This window comes from Sturnira hondurensis, unplaced genomic scaffold, assembly GCF_014824575.4.
Source record: "Sturnira hondurensis isolate 20B ecotype Veracruz unplaced genomic scaffold, ASM1482457v3 Scaffold0018484, whole genome shotgun sequence".
Lineage (NCBI taxonomy): Eukaryota > Metazoa > Chordata > Mammalia > Chiroptera > Phyllostomidae > Sturnira > Sturnira hondurensis.
This window is the reverse complement of record NW_028091115.1, coordinates 396,500-420,805: the sequence shown is the minus strand read 5'-3', so window position 1 is coordinate 420,805 and position 24,306 is coordinate 396,500. Positions and strand designations below refer to the sequence as shown.

The following is a 24,306-nucleotide window of genomic DNA, read 5'->3' as shown; positions in this document are numbered from 1 at the left end:
GACCAGGGAACATATGTCATGTAAACGTCCCCTTATAAGAATTTCTGCCCAGGTAGGCCCTCATGCCTGGGGATGTGCTGCTCCCCAAAAGAGGGTTTGTCACAGAATAACTTTCTATTTTGCATTTGGAAAAGTCCACCCAAAGCCATTTTTACTACATTGTAAAACAGCAGAGAAACACAAAAAATAATATAGTAAACACCACCATTCAGAATTGACAGCAAGATAATTAGTATAAAAGATACTTCGACGTCTTTTTAATACAAGAAATAAAATATCGCCTTGGCTAGTGGCTCACTGGATTGAGTGCTGGCCTGCAAACCAAAGGGTTGCCAGTTCTAATCCCAGTCAGGGCACGTGCCTGGGCTGCAGGCCTGGTCCCTGGTGGGCGTGCCAAGGGGCAACCACACATTAATGTTTCTTCCCCTCTCTTTCTCCCTTCCTTCCACTCTCTCTAAAAAGAAATACATACAATCTTTAAAAAAGAAAAGAAGTAAAACATCATAGATCAAACTGCTGTCCCCTTCATTCTCTTTCCCAGTCCATCCCCTCTTCCACCTTCAAGGAGGTCTATTTTACACTTTTTTATATGTATCTGCAACTATCCATCAGTAATATAAGGTATGATTTTGTGGGTGTGTTTCTTAATTTATTTATCTTTATTTTTTTAAGATTTATTTTTATTTATTTATTTAAAGATTTTTTTTTTTTAAATATAATTTTTATTTAATTCTTGTTCAAGTACAGGTTTCTGTCTTATAATCCCAACCCTGCCCGCCCCCCACCCCATGCTCCCCGCCTCCCTCCCCTTTCCACCCCCCACCCTTAGTTATTGTCCATGTGTCTTTTATACTTGTTCATGTGAGTCCATTCCCTTTTCCCCTATGATTCTCTCCCCTCTCCCCTCTGGGCCCTGACAGCCTGTTCCATATTTGAGTGTCATTGGTTGTATTTTGCTTGCTTGTTTGGTTTGTTTAGATTCCTGTTAATGGTGAGATCATATGATATTTGTCTTTCACCGCCTGGCTTATTTCGCTCAGCATAATGCTTTCCAGTTCCATCCATGATGTTGCAAAGGGTAGTAGTTCCTTCTTCCTTTCTGCAGCATAGAATTCCATTGTGTAAATGTACCATAGTTTTTTGATCCAGTCATTTACCGATGGGCATCTAGGCTGCTTCCAACTCTTGGCTATCGTAAATTGTGCTGCTATGAACATCGGGGTGCATAGGTTCTTTTGGATTGGTGTTTCAGGGTTCTTAGGATATACTCCCAAGAGTGGAATTGCTGGGTCAAAAGGTACGTTCATTTTTAGTTTTCTTAGAAAATTCCATACTGTTTTCCATAGTGGTTGTACCAGTCTGCAATCCCACCAACAGTGAACTAGAGTCCCCTTTTCCCCACAACCTCTCCAGCACTTGTTGTTTGTTTCTTTGTTTATGATAGCCAATCTGACTGGTGTTAAGTGGTATCTCATTGCGGTTTTAATTTGCATCTCTCTGATAGCTAGTGATATCGAGCATCTTTTCATGTGTCTCTGGATTCTCTGTATGTCCTCCTTGGAGAAATGTCTGTTCAAGTCCTCTGCCCATTTTTTGATTGGGTTGCTTGTCTTCTTTGAGTGGAGCCGAATGAGTTCTTTGTATATTTTGGAGATTAAACCCTTATCTGAGGTATCATTGGCAAATATGTTTTCCCAAGCTGTTGCTTCTCTTTGTATCTTGATACTGTTTTCCTTAGCCATGCAGAAGCTTTTAATTTTGATGAGATCCCATTTGTTTATTCTTTCCTTTATGTTCCTTGCTCTAGGGGACGTATCAGTAAAAATATTGCTGCGTGGAATATCTGAGATTTTCTTGCCAAGGCTCTCCTCTAGGGTTTTAATGGTTTCACGGCTTATATTTAAGTCTTTTATCCACCTTGAATTTATTTTGGTGTATGGTGTAAGTTGGTGCTCAAGTTTCATTTTTTTGCATGTAGCTGTCCAGTTCTCCCAACACCATTTGTTGAAAAGGCTGTCTTTACTCCATTTTATGTTATTGCCCCCTTTGTCGAATATTAATTGACTGTAGAGAGTTGGGTTTATTTCTGGGCTCTCTGTTCTATTCCATTGGTCTATGTGCCTGTTTTTGTGCCAGTACCAGGCTGTTTTGATTACAGTGGCCTTGTAATACAGTTTGATATCAGGTATTGTGATCCCTCCTACTTTGTTCTTCTTTCTCAAAATTGCAGCAGCTATTCGGGGTCTTTTCTGGTTCCATATAAATTTTTGAAGTGTTTGTTCTATGTCTGTGAAATACGCCATTGGTACTTTAATAGGTATTGCATTGAATCTGTAAATTGCTTTGGGTAGTATGGACATTTTGATGATGTTAATTCTTCCAATCCATGAACACGGTATATGTTTCCATTTATTTGTGTCTTCCTTGATTTCTTTCTTCAGTGTTGTGTAGTTTTCTGCATACAGGTCTTTTACCTCCTTGGTTAGGTTTATTCCCAGATATTTTATTTTTCTTTTTGCTATATCGAATGGGATTTTTTTCCTGATTTCTGCTTCTGCTGCTTCATTGTTGGTATACAAAAATGCCTTTGATTTCTGGATATTAACTTTGTATCCCGCTGTTATGCCAAATTCATTTATTAGTTCCAGCAGTTTTTTGGTAGAGGCTATAGGGTTTTCCATGTACACTATCATGTCATCTGCAAACAATGCCAGTTTTGTTTCCTCCTTTCCGATTTGGATGCCTTTTATTTCCTTTTCTTGTCTGATCGCTGCAGCTAGAACTTCTAATACTATATTGAATAGAAGTGGTGAAAGTGGGCAACCTTGTCTTGTACCTGATCTTAGTGGAAAAGCTTTTAGTTTTTGCCCATTGAGTATGATGTTGGCTGTAGGTCTTTCATATATGGCCTTTATTATATTGAGGAATGTTCCCTCTATTCCCACCTTGCTGAGTACCTTTATCATAAATGGGTGTTGTACCTTATCAAAAGCTTTTTCCGCATCTATTGATATGACCATGTGGTTTTTGTCTTTGCTTTTGTTTATTTCGTGTATTACATTTATTGATTTGCGTATATTGAACCATCCTTGCATCCCCGGGATGAATCCCACTTGGTCATGGTGTATGATCTTTTTGATGTATTGTTGGATGCGATTTGCCAATATTTTGTTGAGGATTTTAGCATCTATGTTCATCAGTGATATTGGTCTGTAATTTTCTTTCTTTGTTGTGTCTCTATCTGGCTTTGGGATTAGGGTGATGCTGGCTTCATAGAAAGAGTTGGGGAGTTTTCCCTCCTTTTGGATTTTTTGGAATAGTCTGTGAAGAATAGGGGTTAGCTCTTCCTTAAAAGCTTTGTAGAATTCTCCTGTGAAACCATCTGGCCCAGGGCTTTTGTGTGATGGGAGTTTTTTGATTACTTCTTCAATTTCATTTGCTGTTATTGGCCTGTTCAGGTTTTCTGCTTCTTTTTCATTGAGTTTTGGAAGATTATATTTTTCTAGAAATTTGTCCATTTCACCCAGGTTTTCAAATTTCTTGGCATACAGTTCCGCATAGTAATTTCTTACAATCCTTTCTATTTCTGTGGTATCAGTTGTAATCTCTCCTCTTTCATTTCTGATTGTGTTTATTTGTGTCCTCTCTCTTCTTTTCTTAATGAGCCTACTTAAAGGTTTGTCTATTTTGTTTATCTTTTCAAAAAACCAACTCCTGGATTCATTGATCTTTAGAATTGTGCTTTTAGTCTCTATGTCATTTAATTCTGCTTTGATCTTGGTTATTTCCTTCCTTCTACTTGCTCTGGGCTGTCTTTGTTGTTGTTCCTCGAGTTCTTGCAGGCGTTGGGTTAGGTTGTTTGTTTGAAATGTTTCTATCCTCTTTAGGTGAGCCTGTATCGCTATGAACTTCCCTCTCAGGACTGCCTTCACTGTGTCCCATAAATTTTGGGTTGTGGTGAGTTCATTTTCATTTGTTTCAAGGAGTTTTTTGATTTCCTCCCTAATTTCAATCTTGACCCATTCATTGTTCAATAGCCTACCATTCAGTCTCCATGATTTTGGGTGTTTTGGGTTTTTTCCTGTGGGGTTGGTTTCCAATTTCAGTCCCTTGTGATCAGAGAAGATGCTTGGTATGATTTCTATTTTCCTGAAGTTGTTGAGACTGGTTTTGTGTCCTATCATGTGATCTATCTTTGAAAATGTTCCATGTGCGTTTGAAAAGAAAGTGTATTTAGTTTCTTTGGGATGGATGGCTCTATATATATCAATTAGGTCCATTTCTTCTAGAGTGTCGTTTAATGCTGCTATATCTTTGTTGATATTTTGTTTGGAAGATCTGTCCATTTTTGACAGTGGGGTGTTAAAATCCCCTACTATAATTGTGTTGCTGTCAATATCTTTCTTGAGGTCCTCTAGGATTTTCTTTATATATTTGGGTGCTCCTGTGTTGGGTGCATATATATTTATGATGTTAATGTCTTCTTGGTGGATTCTTCCCTTGAGTATTATGAAGTGACCTTCTGGGTCTCTCTTTATAGCCTTTTTTTTGAAGTCTATTTTGTCTGATATGAGGATTGCTACCCCGGCTTTTTTTTCATGTCCATTTGCTTGGAAAATTTGTTTCCATCCTTTCACTTTCAGTCTGTGGTGGTCTTTTGTCCTCAGGTGAGTCTCTTGTAGGCAGCATATGTGTGGGTCATGCTTTCTTATCCATTCAGCTATTCTATGTCTCTTAATTGGTGCATTTAATCCATTTACGTTTAAAGTTATTATCGAAAGGTACTTATTCATTGCCATTTATGTACCTGTGTTCCTCTCTGTCTCTCTCTTTTCCTTCCTTTCCTTAAAGCAGCCCTTTTAGTAATTCTTGTAGAGCAGGTTTTGTGGAGGCGTATTCTTTTAGACTTCTTTTGTCTTGGAAGCTCTTTATTTGGCCTTCTATCTTGATTGAGAGCCTTGCTGGATAAAGCAGTCTCGGTTGTAGGCCTCTGTTTCTCATTACTTGGAATATTTCCTGCCATTCTTTTCTTGCTTGGAATGTTTCCGTTGAGAAGTCATTAGCCAACCTTATTGGGACCCCCTTGTATGTTACTTCCTTTTTCTCCCTTGCTGCCTTTAGGATTCTCTCTTTGTCCTGGAGTTTTGCCATTTTAATGATGATGTGTCTTGCAGTAGGCCTCTTTGGGTTCCACCTGCCTGGGACTCTCTGCGATTCCTGGATTCGTGTGACTTTCTCTCCCCTCATCTTAGGAAAATTTTCTGTTATTACTCTTTCAAGTAGGTTTTCTATCCCTTGTTCTTCTTCTTCCCCTTCTGGTATTCCTATTATTCGGATATTATTACGTTTCATATTGTCTTGTATTTCTCTTAGACTCTCCTCATTTTTTCTGATTCTCTTTTCCATTACCTCGTCTGTCTGGGAGATTCTTTCCACCTTGTCTTCGAGCTCGCTTATGCGGTCCTCCGCCTCATCAATCCTACTCTTCATACCTTCTACTGTGTTCTTCAATTCAGAAATTGTATTTTTCATTTCCTCTTGGCCTTTGCTGATGGCTTCTATTTCCTTTTTCATGCTGGTATAGTTTGTGGAGAGTTCATTGTAGCTCCCCTGTAGTTTCTGGTAGTTCGTTGTAAGCTCTTTGAATTTCCTGATAACCAGTGCTTTGAATTCCACATCTGATAGTTGACTGGCCTCTATTTCATCTAACATTCTTTCTGTGGCTTCCTCCTTTTCTTTCATTTGGGGATTGTTTCTTTGTCTCCCCATTGTTTGTGCTGCTCTTCTCGTTGGCCTCAGCTTCTTAGATTGATCTGTTCTGGTACCCTGAGTTTATGGCGTGATCTCCTATGGTAGGATACCTGTGGAATTCAGTGGTGCAGTCTCCTGTAGGTATCTTGGTCTTCTCTGCTCTCTCTACTCCTCCGGTTGTTGTCCAGCGAGTCAACCCGTTTGGTCTCACTAACTGCAGCAGCCTGAGGGGCTGTTATTGTGGCTCTTCTCGCGCCTTGGTACACTCAACTGGTCTTGCCAGTACCCCCCAAGATCCAGACTGGCGCCTCTCACCCGCACCCTACTGAGAGCAGATTTTCTCCCGGGCTTCCCAGCCCTGGTCTGACATGAGGGTGCAAGCTCCCAGCCTGGCTTTCTTGTTCTCGTAGGCTTGGGTGTGGACCTTTCCCTGTGTTGTGACTGAATACACAGGGCAACTCACAATTCTCCCACACCCAACAGCAACAGCCCGACTCCCTGTGTTTCCCTGTCTGCGCGGACTGAGTAGGGGTGAAGCTGGTGACTGGCTCTCTTCCAGGGGCCCAGCCAGCAGCCAGAGACTCCCCGAATTTATTCGCCAGCCAGTGCAGGTCCTGTGCCACAGGGATCACCTGGGCGACTCTCAATTCCCCAAGCCGAGGGTCGGCGCAGACCCCGCCCCACCGGAAAAGCACGGGCGACTGGCAGTTCCCCGAGGCCCCTCGGGACGGGGAGGTGCGCACTACCCGCGGTCCAGGAAACCAGGGCGCGCGCGCAGCTGTAGGAGCCCTCGCCCGCGATGGCGCAGGTCGCGAGGGTCGCCCGGAGCACGGGCGACTGGCAGTTCCCCGAGGCCCCTCGGGACGGGGAGGTGCGCACTACCCGCGGTCCAGGAAACCAGGGCGCGCGCGCAGCTGTAGGATTTTAAATAGATTTAAAATCTTTAAATCTATTTAAAGATTTTATTTCTTTATCTTTAGACGGGAAGGGAAGGAGAGAAGAAGCGAAATATCAATGTATGGTTGCCTCTCGTGAATCCCCTGCTGGGAACCGGCCTGCAACCCAGGCATGTGCCCTGACTGGGAATTGAACCTCGATCCTTTGGCTCACAGCCCATACTCAATCCACTGAGCTACACCAGCCAGGGCTGTTTCTTAATTTAAATAGATTATTGTCATAGACTATAGGTCACTCTGCAACTTTCTTTTTTTCCCCACAACTTTATGATTTATTTATGTTAATGCGTAGTTCTAAGCTCATTCATTTAAACTACACAGTGTCCGTGTATGTCTATACTATAATTTATCCATTTCCCTACCAATGGCCATTTAAGTGGTTTGACTTTTTTGCACTTACAGATCCTGTTTGTGTCTTCATATGTACATGTGCAAGAATTTCTCTAGGTTATGCATCTAGAAAGGGGATTGTTGAGGTAAAAGTATGCATTTTACTAGATACTACAAAACGGCCTTCCCAATGTGCACTTGTACAAGCTACTGCTTGGTGAGAGATCCTGTTTCCACTCATCCTCACCATCACTTAATATTATCCAACTTTTTCATCCTTGTCAATCTGCTAGGTGAGAAATGGTATCTTGTTATTGTCTTTATTTGTCATTTCCCTGACAACTAGTGGGGTAGCACATCTTCTAATTAACCCAGTATATTTTTAAAACTCAATTTCTGGGGATGCTCAAAGTCATCATTTCCAGCAACTTCATTTCTTTTAAGCTTCAACAGAAGCAAAGGAGTACACTACACTTTAGTATTTACCAAGTACTTCTGCAAATTTACACCACACAGGCAAGCCAGAGTTGACAGTTACGTGGATAAAAGGGGGAAATACTTAAAGTGAAGTGGGAAGGACGTAAGGGTAGCTATAAATAAGAGGGCTGGGCATCTCTTCCTTACAGCTAACTAGAAGTATACAAATATAGTGGAGTTGATGTGTTATTCATGAATCCTAATTCATTAGTAGGGTAGTTCTCATTTTGTAAATCCTTTCCAAATGCTGGAAGGTGTTTCAAGAAGTGTAGAGCACTCTAGTACAATCCATAGCTGACTCCCTTGGGCTTTCCCCCTGTTTTCTCCCAGGTTTGTTGTACTCTTCATGGATGACCTGGGCCACATTTCCCAGTGGAGTGCCATCATGGCTGGAAGTCTTGCAGGCATGGTTTCCACCATTGTGACATATCCCACAGACCTCATCAAAACCCGCTTGATTGTGCAGAATATGCTGGAACCATCGTATAGGGGGATCCTCCATGCATTTTCTACTGTTTATCAACAGGAAGGATTCCTGGCTCTTTATCGAGGGGTTTCCCTTACAGTTTTAGGTAAGAGAAATTTTCACCTTGTCCAAGGAAAGGCTGCATTCTTTGACATATATGAATGTACTGTGTACCTTTATAGCTGGTTAAATCCATTTTATGGAGGTCGAGAGCATATGGATTTAGTCCATATAGAGCCACTTAGCTTCATTCGATTCCATAGCTATACAGCCCACTCCTGACTTTGGCTTGTCACATCCCAGAGAGGGGTGGAGGATAGAGTATACGGGTGGCTATACCCAAACTGATTGGAAGTCGATACCGTACATTCCCCATCTGACCGTGGGAAGGAGTCTCAGTATGCATATGTGCATGCATGAGCACAACCAGGGTAGCAGTTATAGCTTCTATGATCTTTGGAGCCTGTGCCAAGGCTACACACACACAGGTCACCCAGGACCTCCAATGGCCAAGACAGTAGACGTTTGCCCTTTATCTGACCTTTGTTGCAACATATGATGAGGTTGACCACCCCTTCTTTTGGAAACTTGGATTCTCAGACCCTACTGTCTTCTGGATATCTTTCCCATCTCTCTGGCAGCTATCTCTTATCTCACTCATCTGGCTCATCTGACACTGCCAGCCCCCTAACACATAGCTACCCGCCCCCAGCTCCTTCCTTAACTCTTCTTTCACTCTCCATACGCTCCCTAGGTGGCCTCATCTAAGCTGTGGCTTAAACAAGCATCATTGGACTCTAATGAACCCCATAATAATGTCTTTGTTTTAAAGATTTTATTCATTTTTAGAGAGAGGAAAATGGAGGAAGAAAGAGAGGGAGACAAACAGCAGTGTGAGAGAAGAACATTGATCAGCTGTCTCTCCTATGCATTGCTTCTCATACACATCCTGACGGGGGACAGAGCCCGTAACCCAGGCATATGCCCTTAACTGGGAATCCAACCAGCAACCTTTTTTCTTTTTTTTAAGATTTTATTTATTTATCTTTAGAGGGGAAGGGAAGGAGAGAGGAGAGAAATATCAATGTATGGTTGCCTCTCATGCATCCCCTGCTGGGAACTGGCCCACAACCCAGGCATGTGGCCTGACTGGGATTCGAACCGAGATTGTGTGGTTCACAGGCCCACGCTCAATCCACTGAGCTACACCAGCCAGGCATCAACCTTTTTTCTTTGTGGGACAATGCCCAGTCGCCTAAGCCATGCCGGTCAGGGCCCAATATCATTTCTGTAGTAACATTTATAGGTGCTTACTATGTACCAGACAATGTGCTAAATGCTTGCCGTACAAGTTTTCATTTAAGCGTTATTTTACAGATGAGGAAATAGATGCTTAGGGAAGCTAAGTGACTTCCCCATGACCACATGGATAGAAAGTGGAAGAACCTAGCAATATAACACCAGAGCCCTCTTTCTTAACCACTGACTGCTACCAATTCCCTGTGGTAGTACGAATACCTACTATTAGACACCCTCGCCTGATGCTTCCTTGGCTCATAAAACTCAAGATTAAACCCAGTGTCCTCATTAATCTCACACCTGCTCTCCTCTTTGTGGTCCCTAATGAATGAGACATCTTTCTTTCACCTAGAGGCCCAAGCCAGAAGAAACCTAGGCTCACTTCAACTCTTCCTCTCATTCCACTCACTTTAGTCAGCAAATGCTGTCAAGTTGAACTCTAAACTCACCAGTCTATCCCCCTTCTCCATCCCCATCTCCTCTGCCCTAGGTCACACTCGCATCACTATCTTTCCCATAGACACTTACAAGAAGCTCCTCCTGCTTGTTCCCAGTCTCGGGTCTCTCCGGCCCCGGTCTTCCCTGTGCACTGCAGCCAGGGTATGGTGATCTCTCTAAACACAAGATGATTGGTTCACCACCATCACTCCACTGCCCCGCTCAAAAGCCTTCACTGCTTCTTAAGCTACAGGGAAAAAGCCCCAATTCTTTATAGCCTCCCAGACCCTTCAGAACAGTCCGTCCTACCTCCTCTCCGGTCATGCCCCCACCTGCACTGATGCTCTAGCCATACAGAAATACTTGCATTTCCCGGAAGTGCTACTTACTCCCTTTGTTCATGCTGTTCCCTCTGCCTGGACTGCCTGTCCACTCTTTGTCTGATGAGCTCCCACTCATTCCTTGAGACTCAGTTGAGAAGTTCTCTCTTCTGCAAAGTCCTTCCTGATTCCCCCTCCAGCAAAAGTAACCCCTCGGATCCTAGCATGCCTAAAGCACTTTGTTTAGCACCCTCCACCCCACCCTTAATGCCACCTATCAGGGGCCTCACCACTAGATGGTGAGCTTCTCCAGGAATTAGCCTACCCTTTTTCTGTATTCCTGCACCTGACCTAGGTCCCAGCACATGGCATAAACTGCATGAATGTTTTCTGAATGAAGGTAAATGGTTCATCATTTTTAATGTGTTTATTAAATATAAATATTATATTATTCTAAGGACAATTAACCCCTCTGTGTTATCCGCTATTTTAAATCTCTTTTTGAAGGAGACACTTAGTTCTTCTGTAAAATTAACATGATTCCCAAGTTTCTGGAAGTTTGTGAATGTGCTATCTACTATACTCTCCTTACTCACCATATTTTCCTAGAAAGCTGAGGATGCCATACAGTGCACGGTGCCCACTGGACCCTGATATGGCCACATCATTTCCAAAGACAAGGTCAAATGACCTCCCTCACCACTTGAGGGAAGTCACTCTCCAGTTTTCACAGAATGTTTCCTTCCCAGCTATAGACCAGTCCTTCTTTGTCTCCAGAAGTTGATTAAGTGTAGCCCACTTTTTCTTATGAGACTGATTTTCTTCGAACATTTTGTTTTTTACAATTTCAAACACCCAGAAAAGTTTAATAAAATAGGAAACACCCAGCTCTGGCTGGTGTGGCTCAGTAGACTGAGCACCAGCCGAGGACCAAAGGGTCACAGGTTCGCTTCCCAGTTGGGGCACATGCCTGGGTTGTGGGCTGGGTCCCTGGCTGGGGATGTGTGAGAAGCAACTGATTGATGTATTTCTCACACATCGGTATTTTTCTCCCTCTCTTTCTGGCGGTCTAAAATAAATTTTAAAAATGGAAACACCCATGTACTCACCACCTAGATGCTACAATTAATATTTGGCTTTAATGGGAGGGAGATGGGGAGCACTGGGGGGGGTGGGCAGGGCTGGGAATATGAGACAGAAAACTGTACTTGAACAAGAATAAAATACAAAATTTGGCTTTATCATATATATGTCCATCTATCCATCCCTCCAGCACTCATCAGTCCATCATATATATATAAAGATTTTATATTTTTGGAGAGAAGGGAAGGGAGAGAGAAAGAGAGGAAGAGAAACATCAATGTGTGGTTGCCTCTTGCATGCCCCCAACTGGGGACCTGGCCCGCAACATAGGCATGTGCCATGACTGGGGATTAAACAATGACGTTCTGGTTTGTGGGTCAATGCTCAACCCACTGGGCTATACCAGTCCAAGCTATTTTTGATGATTTCCATGTAACTTGCAAACATCAATATACGTGACCCCTCAACTCTTTAACATGTATATCATGAACAAGATTAGAGTTCAATATTTGTTTATGGTTTGTTTTAAAGTAAAATTTAGCCCTGGCTGGTGTAGCTCAGTGGATTGAGGGCAGGCCTGCGAACCACACGATCGCTGTTCGATTCCCAGTCAGGGCACATGCCTGGGTTGCAGGCCAGTTCCCAGCAGGGGACTCATGAGAGGCAACCATACATTGATATTTCTCTCCTTCTCCCCTTTCCCTCTAAAGATAAATAAAATCTTTAAAAAAACATTATGAAAAAAGTAAAATTTACATAGAGTAAAAGTACCCAAACCTTTTGCAAATCATTTCATGCATTTTGAAAAATGACCCAACCCCTATCGAAACAGAGCACGTTGTTATTACCCAAGGAAGTTTCTTCCCGCTGCTTCAGCTAGAGTGATTTTAACAAGCCCAGAGAGGGTCTTGTTTACTTGCCCTGGATTCCCCATAGGCATTTATGTTCTAAGCCAGTGTTTCCCTATACCTCAGCAGCGTCTTCCTGGCCTTGTTTTGCAGGTGCTCTCCCTTTCTCTGCTGGCTCCCTTCTAGTTTACATGAACCTAGAGAAAATCTGGAATGAACCCCGAGATCGCTTCTCTCTCCTCCAGAACTTTGCCAATGTCTGCCTGGCTGCTGCGGTGACTCAGACCCTCTCCTTTCCCTTTGACACGGTGAAGAGGAAGGTGCAGGTGAGGAGTGATTTTGGAGGGGGTAGTGGGGGGATACCTTGTAATGTTGGTGGGTGGATCACGACAGTAGAGAACACTGACCCCGAGCTATGCAGGTTTCCAAGGAGATTGCGACTGCTCACACGGGTACTGTGCAAATCCCCACTCCGGGCCAGTTCCACTGCTAACCTCAGGGCTATTGCCTCCAGCCCAAGCTGCTATTTCATTCCCATGCTCCACTTTTTTTTTAGGGCTTTTATTACTCCTTTAGATGAGGCCCAATTTTCTTTTCTCTCTTCCTCTTAGCTGCTGTCTCCTGTGACATCATTGAAACCCCCTGGCTCCCTCCCCCTGGGGCCTCCACAGTGAGGAGGAGAGGGCACTCTTTCATAACCACCCCTTACCTCAGTGAAACAGAATGGAAAGAGTGAAAATTAGCCAGGAGCTAATGATGACCAAGCTCCAATAGTACCTGAGTCCCTTACTAAGGAAGTAACTATGTTTGAAAAGGATCGGTGTCTTAGTGGGATTGGCCCTGTGTTTTCCTAATTGCTACCTGGGAAACTCGCATTTGCTCTATAGGCTACAGAGGCAACGGCCTGGTATCTGAGAGCCCAAAGGGAGTAACTGGCTTATCCTAGAATCAGCCAGTTTTGATTAAAAAAAAATCAGTGGGCCAAGTAAGGTTGGGGGTTACAAGCAGGTCTGCACAGTGAGGGTGGGCTCAGAATGGAGAACTCTGAGGCTTTGCATCTGCCTTTAACCCTGCTTGCTCTCTGATAGCCTCCCTAAAACTCCAGTCCACAGACTTGCCTGACTCCCTGGCCTCTTCTGGGCAAATATTGTTTTATACGATTAATATATGTTCCTGAAGAGCTGCTTGGATATTAATGTGGGGTCAGTTGAGTCCAGTTTTAAATGATTGATCCCAGCTGAATTCATTTTTCCACACGTCTGTAACTTGTTCCTCTGCAATCTCAGTGGCCCCTGGCTTCCCTTAGTGGCCTTCTTGGCTGGGCTGGACCCCACTTACCTCAGCACTAAAAAGCCTGAAAGAGCTTGACTGGGTAGCTCAGTTGGTTAGAGTGTCATTCTGATTCACCAACATTGCCCATTCCATCCCTGGTCAGGGCACATACAAGAGGCAACCAATGAATGCATGAATAAGTGGAGCGATGAATCAATGTTTTTGTCTCTCTCTCCCCCTTCCTCTCTCTCTCTAAAATCAATAAATGAAAAAATATGTACTCTGAAAAGTGTGAAGGTACTTATCTCAACCTATAAAGAAAAGCTGCCTTCAGAATCACACACATCACGATGACATTCAGTTCTGCTGCTTCAGTCCATCAGCCTTTTCCTCTGCCTGGGTTGTGTTCCTTTCCTGTCCTCTGTCAAGACAAATAAATAATTGTCACACTGCTCTAATTGTAATGTAGATGCAAGTTCAGAGTTGCTCAGTGCATGCTTATTTGTAATTCAACATTCCTAATTTTAAAACGACTGTACATAATAAGCTTAAAAAAGGTTAAAATGGTCAATTTTGTGCTATGTGTTACACAGACTATAGAAAGGTATGAAAAAGAAAACAGTAATTACTTACAAGCCCAACGAGTGTGTGCTATAATAATTAATAGTTTTTCTTTTGTGTATATTTATACGTGTGTGCATGTGCATACATGTGGGTGTGCATAAATATAAATATATGTAATACATGTATATGGAAGGTGTTTTCACAACACTGTGTTCCTACTGTATATAAAAAATTAGTATCGCCCTAGCTGGTGTAGCTCAGTGGATTGAGCGCGGGCCTGTGATCCAAAGGATCACGGTTCAATTCCCAGTCAGGGCACGTGCCTGGGTTGCAGGCCAGTTCCCAGCGGGGGACGCATGAGAGGCAACCACACATTGATATTTCTCTCCCTCTCTCCTTCCCTTCCCCTCTAAAGATAAATAAATAAAATCTTTAAAAAAAATTAGTATCTTGCTCGTTTCACTTCTTATATAATAGATATTACCCTAGGCTATCAGATGTTGAGAACTTCTTTTTAAATTACCACATAATTTTCCACCCTATAGATGTGCTACAAATATTTTTTTAAAACAACAAATATTTATTCTCAAAGGTGTGGAGGCTGGAAGCGTAATATCAAGGCGTTGGCGAGGCCATGTCCCTTCTGAATGCTTTAGGGGAGGATCCTTCCTGTCTTTTCCAGCCTCCGGTAGCCCTCACAGTCCCTTGGTTTGTGGCGACAGAACTTCCACCTCTGCCTCTATCATGCCGTGAATAGCAATTTCTCAGTGTTTTTAATATTTAGGCTGTTTCTGATTCTTCAGTGAAAACCCTTGTATTTTTTCACACTTGTGATAACACCTTTCAGCTGTATTCCTAGAAATCAACTTACAGGTCACAACAGAAAAATAATTCTAAGGTTCCTAATGAAGTTTGCACCCCAGCAAGGTTGTAAGTTTACACTTGCACCAGCAGTAAGAGTGGCCCACCTCAACTCTCGTCAACAGTGACTACTATGACTTTCTAAAGCCTTGGGAACCTAATAGCTGATAAATGCCATTACATTGTTTTAATTAGAATTTCATTGATTATTTAAACAAATTGCACATTTTTCATATATAAATAAGGCCTTTGTATTTGGGGGGGGGGAATATTCTCTTTGTGTCTATCATCGATTTGTCTAGGATATTCAGCTTTTTCTACTGATTGGTAAGAAGTCTTTATATATTAAAGATATTAACCCTTTGCCATACATTACACGTATTTTTCCCAGTGAGACATTTGGCTTTTGATGCTATTTATATACTATTGTCGTTATACATGTTTTTTAGATTTCTATGCACTTATATCTATTACTGTTTTTTGTTTCTACCTGCGCTTTTCTGCATGAAAGACCTACCCTATCCCACAATGATAGGATTATTCATTGATATATATATCTTTTTTTAAAAAGATTTTGGTTATTTACTTCTAGAGAGAGGGGAAGGAAGGGAGAAAGAGTGAGAAAAGCAGCAGTGTGCAAGAGATACATCCATCAGTCGCCTCTTGCGTGCCCCCTACTGGGGACCTGGCCCACAGCCCAGGCATGTGCCCTGACTGGGAATCAAACAGGTGATCCTTTGGTTCACAGGCTGGTGCTTGATCCACCGAGCCACACCAGCCAGGGCTATATACTGCATTTTTCGGACTATAAGACTCAGTTTTCTCCCCAATTTGGGAGGAATAATGGTTGTTAATGCTGCTGTTGAGTTCTGTTTACATTTACATTGGTGAAATATTATGTTATTTATGTTATTAAATATTTTACCACATTTTTTGCATCAAAAATTTTTTTCCTATTTTCCCCCTCTAAAACCTAGGTATGTCTTACAGGCTGAAAAATACGATAGTTCTTTAAATACTTTTTTATTATAGGTTTTACACTTAACACTTTAATGTATTTTAAATTAACCGGAGATACGATATGCGTTAATCATCTGACTTTTATAAAAGCAGTTTGCCGATTGTTTAAGGATATGTTAACTTAAAAATAAAAATGCCTTTGAAGTTATTTGGGATGCACTGATTCAGGCAGAAGACAGAGTAGTATTCTGCTTAGGAGACAAAGGTAGTGATTATTTGTGAGAAACAGAAGAGGACAATTACATCAACAGAAGGAAGGCATTTCTGTTGGTTATAACATAATAATAATATTAATTCCAAACAATGTTTAATTTTCAATGTGGTAGTCATCAGTCCTGTAGTCATATGTGTTGTCTTGTTATCTTTGCAAACAGTCCTTTGGGGCATAAGGTTTCTTAGGCCCAGCCCAGAGGTTATTTTTTCCCTGTGGAAACATTCCAAAGCTGGAGGCATAAGATGTGCAAAGCCATGTTTCTGGAATGACAGCTCTGGTTCCATTTTAAAGTGGCTCTGTTTATGTCAATTTTCTTAACATACCTTTTTTTTTTATCTTTAGAAGGGAAGGGAAGGGAAGAGGGAGAGAATATCAATGTATGGGTGCCTCTCATGCGTCCCCTGCTGGGAACTGGCCTGCAACCCAGGCATGTGCCCTGACTGGGAATCGAACCGCAATCGAGTGGTTCGCAGGCCCGCACTCAATCCACTGAGCTACACCAGACAGGACCTTAACGTACCATTTTTGAAATAATATTTCTTTTTCCCTCTATTCTGTGATGCAACTTTTACCACATCCTAGATATTTACATATTCTAGGGTCTAACTTCGGCTATGCGTCATGTTCTGTTGGTCTGTCAGTCTATTCTTGTGCTGGTACCACACTCAATTCCTCTAGCTCCATAATATTTGTTTTTATTAAAATTTTTATTTATTTATTTTCAGAGAGAGTGGAAGGGAGGGAGAAAGAGAGGGAGAGAAACACTGATGTGTGATAAAAGCATCAATCAGCTGCCTCTTACATGTCCCCATTTGGGGGACCTGGCCTGCAACCCAGGCATGTGCCTTGACTGGGAATTGAACCAGTGAACTTTCAGTCTGGGGGATGATGCCCAACCCACTGAGCCACACCAGTCAGGGCTGTAATACTTTTTTTTTTAAGATTGTATTTATTTATCTTTAGAGAGGAAGGGAAGGAGAGAAGGAGAGAAATATCAATCAATGTATGGTTGCCTCTTGTGAGTCCCCTGCTGGGAACCGGCCTTGAACCAAGGCATGTGCCCTGACTGGGAATCAAACAGCGATTGTGTGGATCGTGTGGTTCGCAGGCCCTTGCTCAATCCACTGAGCTACACCAGCCAGGGCTCAGGGCTGTAATACCTTTTAACAGGTGGCAGAACACCTCCCTTCTCATTGCTCTTCTTTTCAGCATTTCCTTAATTATTCTCCGTCATTGGTTTCTCCTGATGAACTTTAGAATTACCTTGTGATTATGAATGGAGTTATGTCAGACCTACAAACTTGGAATAATTCATGTAAGATATTTTCTCTTTTACTTAGGAATGCCATGTATTTCTTTTAGTTTCAGTCATCTTTCTTTAAATTGAACTACATAAAATTGCCAACATTCTACCATTTTAAAATAATTTTAAAAAAATGTATTGATTTGAGAGAAAGAGAGAGATTTATTTCACTCATTTATGTATTCATTTGTTGATTCTTATATGTGCCCTGACTGGGGATCGAACCTACATCCTTGGCATACTGAGATGATGCTCTAGCCAACTAAATTACCCAGCCAGGGCTAATATTCTACCTTTACCTTTTTGACACACTCAAATGGTAATTTCATATGGTTCAACCCTTAGAAAAATTGATTTCTTCATGTGGTAATTGTGTTTTCTTTTCTTTAGAAAAAAACAGCTTTTTAAAAACAATGTCAGGGAAAGGTTTGGTAGGAAAGATTTATGATATACTAGAAGCTTTTTTAAAAAGATTTTATTTATTTATCTTTAGAGAGGAAGAGAAGGAGAGAAATATCAATGTATGGTTGCCTCTCATGAGTCCCCTGCTGGGAACTGGCCTGCAACCCAGGCATGTGCCCTGACTGGGAATCGAACCGCAATCAAGTGGTTCGCAGGCCGGCACTCAATCCACCGAGCTACACCAGCCAGGGTACTAGAAGCTTTTAATTCATTTTTAGAAAACCCTGGCCCTAAGAATTTCTTTTACTGTCAGGAGTGAGGATAGGCTGTCACTGTTTGAGCATCAGAAGCTGAATGAAACAAAAGCTATTTATAGCACTGGCTGCCGTGCTTTGAGGATCACTTTTTGAAATAGTAGAGCCAGTCTATGACCATACCACCCTGAACATGCCTGAGCTCATCTGAAATAGTAAAGCCAGAGGCATCTCTCCAATACTTTCTGCAACCTCTTATAATTTAGTGTTCCTTATACAAAGTTTAAGGCCTTGAGCCTAGTGGTAGGGGTAGTCAGTGGAAAAGGTAAAATTCTGGGACCAGTTCCAATGTATGAGGTTTTCCCCCCCACATCAAGCAGTTCTCCAACACCAGCTGGATGTCCTACAATGGAACTCAGTTTTGTTTTGTTTTTAAGATCTTTTATTTATTTATTTCCAGAGAGAGGGGAAGGAAGGGAGAGAGGGAGAGAAACGTCGATATGGAGAGAAACATTGATTGGCTGCCTCTTTCACACCCCCCAACCCAGAACCTGGCCTACAACCCAGGCATGTGCCCTAACTGAGAATCAATGGGTGACCTTTCGGTTCAGGATGACACCCCATCCACTGAGCCATACCAGTCAGGGCTCAACTCAATTCTGACACTGTCTACCTAAAGATCACATCAGATCACAGGGTAAGAGCTTAATTCCACAAGACAGCCACCCACCTTCAGATGCCAGTCTCAAGTCCAGGTGCTTCTGACTGGCTATAAATCAGAGGTTCCCAGGACCCCATCCTTGGGTTGACTTAATTCGCTAGAGCAGCTAATAGAACTCAGGAAACCAGATTACTCACTAGATTACCAGTTTATTACAAAGGATATTAAAGGATATGAATCAACAGTCAGATGACGAGATTTGCAGAGCACAGTCCCAAACAAAGGAGCTTCTGTCCCCATGAAATTTGGGACTTGGCACTGTGGCACCTGAATGTGTTCTGCTTCACCAACCTGGAATCTCTCTGAGCCCTGTGCTTTGGGGGTTTTATGGAGGTTTCATTACACAGGTGCGATTGACTAAATCACTGGCCATTGGTGACTGATCCACACTCCAGCCGCTCATCCCTCCCAGGAGGTCAGGGAAGCAGGACTGAAAGTTCAGCCTTCAATCACATGATTGCTTCCCCTGGCAACCAGCCTCCATCCTTTGGTGTACTCCAATAGTCAACTCATTCACAGAAGCTTAGGTGTGGTTGAAAGGAGATTGTTATGAATATCAAGACATCTTTATCACTCTCATCACTTAGGAAATTGCAAGAGTTTCAGGAGCTCTGAGCCAGAAACGGGGATGAAGGCCAAATATATATATTTCTCATTATAAATCATAGTATCACAGAGGGCTTTAGACAAAATTCAATGACATCTAAATGTGGGAGTGGGGTTCCAGTCTTCTCTATAAACTTTTAGTTTTCCTTTATCCCCCTGAGAGGTAGAACAATGATCTCTTCTGGGGGAATCTAGCCACTACTACATTCTACTCTGGAATATTTATATACATACAACAATGTATATACATAAACCAGAGCGAGGTATATGAGAGGTGGGTATTTGGGGGTAAACTTGCTAATCTTTCCCCTTGTATAGAAACACTCTAAATAATGCATATGCAGAGTTTCAACAAGAAGCTTTAAAATAAATGCAAAGTCATAATGATTGTGTAAAAAAAAAAAATCCAAAGAAGCAATTGCTGTTTTCAAAAAGTATGATCAGCATCCAGTTATGAATAACATCATAAATGACATCCAAAGATATAGGAAATGAATTCTTAGGATTTTAGTTAAAGTGTTATTTAACAGGGGTGGACATTCTTGTCCGCTCTACTTTTTTAAAAAAGTAATCCCCAAGACAGAACCAGAGGTTTTTAAATGTAAACGTGCACTACTTTCTCTGGCCATTAGATGTCGCTGCAGTAAATGAAGCGTACCTGAGCACTATCTGAGGGTATAAGAGCCAGGGCACTAGTGATGTCTGTCTAGTTAAAACCTCCTAATCCCTGCTTGAAATTCATATTCAGTTTGGAGGATAAGGGGCCTAGAAACAACAGTCAAACTCTAAATTCTGCTGTAGTTGTTGTTTTTTTCTGCAAAGCACACAATCCAAATTCTCGAAGAAGAGAGAGCTTTCATACCAATCTCCCCTGTGGGGAGTAGGCAGAGTTTGCCCGCAGAATTTGTAAGGAGGGAGCTTTGCAGGGCAGCCATGTGCTCTGACCCGAGCACACTTAGCGATAACATTTAAATTCCATTGGCTGTCCTTGTTGCACTGCCTGTCAGGAAGCAAATCCAGGTCAAGTGTCTTACCCCACACTGACTGGCTACTTTGTCTAAATGTCTCCTTCTAATATGTTTTTATACACACAGAGAACACACTGCCTGTTCAATGCCACATCAGGTTGAAACTCTCTTGAACATTAATGACAATAATCAATAATCAGAAGTCTTGTTGAACCAGCTGGGCCCTTCCTTCACGGTGCTTACTCTCATTTTATTCCTTTTTCTTTTTCTTTTCCTGGCTCCTGGCTGGCATGCTAGAGAATGGAGAGGTAAATAAATTATGCATGTGCATGTTTTGATGGTGTGGTTTCTGGCGGGAAGGGGGTGGAGCCGCCCTCTGTTCAAATGGAATGAGGTACCCCCCACCTGGTGCGCTTTCACAGACGCCAAGACCGCCCTGCCTAAAATCTCTGTGGCCACACTTCAGTGCCTTTCAGTTCAAACTCTTCCACATACGACTTGGCCTTTCCACCTTCTTATCTCCCACACCTGACCCAGAGCCTGGGCCTGAGGAGGTTAGCAGCATTATTGTATTGAGAAAGTAGAAAGGGTAAAAATTGATGGAGATTACTTAATCTCACTAATCTGTGGGCTCCTAATAAGGATTTGGGATTCCTAAGCAAATAATTCTCTGGACAGGCACCTGTGGAGGAGAGAGGGTGACAGGCTGCCCTGAACATCCAAGGAGCAGCTGAGAACATGAGACCTCCTGAGAGCAGCAGGAAGGAGGCACCAGGCACAAGCTTGATTCCCCTATAGCTCTACCTCCCACCCTCCCATGTTGCCCATATTAGGTGTGTCCATTTCATCAAATATAAAACTGAGTGTCAGCCTGTTGCTTTATACCCCGGGGACTTTGACCCCATCAAGCTCACAAGGTAAGCAGGATTGGGCCAGGTCAGCATTTGAACTGAAAACACATAAGATGAAGGACAAAGGTAGTGTCCAACTGGCACAGCTGACAAAGCAAAGTACACAACACGGTACCTGAGTGAAGGGAGGCCCTGACCTGTTCAAACAGAGATGCTGAGCCTGACCGAGATGCTTAACACCTCGGCTGCTTTTAGTCAACTGGACACCGTTGCTTCGCCAGTCCCTCCCAGAGTCTCCCTCCCCCACACAGTTTCTCACGCTCAATTCCACATCTTCATCCCCAGTCCCACATTGTGGACTTTACCATTTAGCTATCACCTCTCCACTGGCACCTCTAACTGAATATGTACTAAGCGGACGTCTTCCTCTGAAATGTTCTGCCTGAGAGTTTTCCATTTCAGTGCCACCATTCCCCCAGTTACCCAGGCTGGAAATCCACAGTTTATCTTTGAGTTTCCTCTTCCCCTATCCCCAGTCAATCTTGAGGCCAATTGGTTCTTCATTGCCAACATTCCCAATGCTCCCACACTGGTCTTTCTTTTTGTCACTGTCCCTGTCCTAACCTGGGACCTTAACATGTCATACCTAGGCCATTGCAGCAATCCTGTAACCGGCCTCCAGGATTAATTCTAAAAATGATCCTGGAACACCAATGTACCTGGCACTGTGCAAAGCGCCTTAAGCTCTTATTTAATCCTTACAACAACCCTATGCGGTGGGTACTGTTCCTATCAAGCCCATTTTACAGATGAGAAAACCGAGGCACTGAAATGTTCTGTAGCCTGCCCAAGTTCACCCACCCAGTAACTGAGCTGAAATTTAAGACCAGAGAGTGTGTCTCCAGCGGCAATACTCATTTAAGTCCCTCCAGTCCAGCTCATAGCTTCTTCCAGACTCACTTTCTTAAGATCTACCTGTGTTTTGTTTTTCTTTGTCACCCCTAGAGAATAAAGGCTGTTCCTATCTGCCATGCTGCCCTTACCAATTTTGCCACCCTCGTTGGCACAGAGGCCCTCTATATCAGGAGTTGCAAAAATCAAACAGCAGGAACTTGGAAGTAATGTGAAAGAGAGTAAATAGGAAAATGCAGATAATATACAGTTGCCCCCTAAAGAATAAGCTTTCAAATGTGTCCTGGGCCATCAAGGTTTTTGGCTTTCAAAAGCATTCTGGAGAATGAACTGCACTGTGCTCACCACATGTGATTAGCATCCAAATGTGAATAGCAGAGAAGAAAGTGAGCAGAGGCTGAGGCAGGCAAGCGCCCCTTTTCCAAAGGATGGATGCCATTTAGAAATGTGGGCCCAGTTTTTCAAGGGAGCCTAAAATCCAGATTTTTATGTAAAATCACCCCATTTGTCAATGTTGGCAAATAAAATTAGGTAAATACTGCCTGGGCTAAACAAAACACCCCTTTTTATAACCTCTGCTCTATTCAAGCCTCCACTTCCATCAAAATGATCTTAGTCCACCTCCCACCTCCCTCAGCTTATGAGGCACCTCTGCCTGGAGCATCTGTCTCTATCTCCATAAAGGCTCAAATGAGGTTTGCGTCAGTGATGGCTGTCTCTTCTGACCTAAAATAGCACATACCTGTTCCTTTTGTTTGACAAATGAGCTGGCTTTTCCCACTTCCTAAAGAGCATCCCATCCTGATGGGTGCTCTAGCAATCATTGAAGATGCTATGTTTTCACTGTCACCCCACCCCACCCCCAAGGGCACTGTTATTTTGTGGCAGTTTTGTGGGTGAATAAACCCTTTGAAATGGTGCTGTTAGTCTGTGCATGCCCTCTGACCCAGCTGATTGAATTTTCAAAGCATTTTTCTACATGCTTCCACTTCTCCCATCTCTACACCATTGCTCTGTCTCTCCATGCTGTCAAAGCCACATCCTAATGTCTTCTGTCACCTGCAGCAGAGTTTCCTTCTTCCGAATGCACGTAGTGTGCACTCACTATAGCTCTCTTAGGCCCGTGTAACATGCTTCCCTGTGCTATAATTGTATGTGTCATTATTCCCTCTAGACTATGAGCTCTTCGCCTTTGGGATATATATCTAACTCATTTGTACATCCCCACAACACATAGCCTCGTGTAGCAGACACTTGATACTTGTTTAAAAATGAATGAAGTTCAGGGCCGGCTTATGGTATCTCACTGTCTGTGAGTACAGAATCGAACCTTAGCTGCCACTGGGTGAGCTCCAACTCTGTGTGCTTGTCCCTACCCGTGCAGAAGGTAAGAACAGCCTGCTCTAAGGACACCCCTGTTTTGTCCCCTGCCTATAATAATCCTCACTTTGATAATGAACTATCTTCTTCCTGCCTTGCCAGTCAGGTTCTATTTCATCCCAGCCCAAACACCTGTTAATATTTCAAGACAGGCAAATATGCTGACAGGACAGAGTAAAATAATTGTAGCACCATCTGTATGTATACCCCCGCTTGGATGCAACCTCCCACCACTGTGTATGGTGCCTGGAAATGCTTGACAAACCATAGCATCATAGAGCATATATTTGTTAGTTTTTCTATTTCCCTAAAAGTGACCCGATGTAAATGAATGTGTCTAAATCTATGCTCTTCTTTGCCACGGCACTTTTGTCAGGGGTAAGGATGGGGACAAATTATGTCAGGAGGAGGTAAGGAAAGGATAGTGTTCCCTGGGATTAAAAATGATAATATTATGCCTACCATTTATTGGTCACGTAATATGCACAAGGCCATTTAACATCCCATTCCACCCTGTTTATAGACCCTATGAAATAAGTGCCAATTTGATTCCTATTTTCTTTTTCTGTAACTTTTAAAAAAGATTTTTATTTATTTATTTTTAGACAGAAGGGAAGGGAGGGAGAAAGAGAGGGAGAGAAACATCCATGTGTGGTTGCCTCTCATGCGCCCCCTACTGGGGACCTGGCCCGCAACCCAGGCACATGCCCTGACTGGGAATCTACTCGGTAACCCTTTGGTTCACAGGCCACCACTCAAGCGCCTGAGTCACACCAGCCAGGGTTGATGCCTATTTTCTAGATGAAGAAATGAGACACAGAGAAGGTCAATAATTTGCCTAACAGTCACATAGCTAACAAGTGATAGGGGTAGGATGGAACGCAGGTCTCTCCTTCAGGCCCATGCTTTATCCACCAGAAGTACAGGAGCTCGTTCCTAGGTGCTAGGCAGTCAGTTCATTTTTTTTTTTCAGTTCCTCTGCCCCAGGCTTGGCAGTAGTGGAAGAAGGA

General features: G+C 42.7%; 1 protein-coding gene across 1 annotated transcript in view; it reads left to right on the top strand.

The window, feature by feature from the left end:
• The window catches only part of SLC25A43 (solute carrier family 25 member 43), a 41,458-nt gene that overhangs the window by 5,058 nt on the left and 12,094 nt on the right, over positions 1-24,306 (top strand). Inside the window, exons 2-3 of the mRNA XM_037069131.1 lie at positions 7,845-8,086; positions 12,122-12,294. Of these exons, the coding sequence (XP_036925026.1) occupies positions 7,845-8,086; positions 12,122-12,294 (415 nt within the window). The remainder of the gene's footprint in view (positions 1-7,844; positions 8,087-12,121; positions 12,295-24,306) is intronic.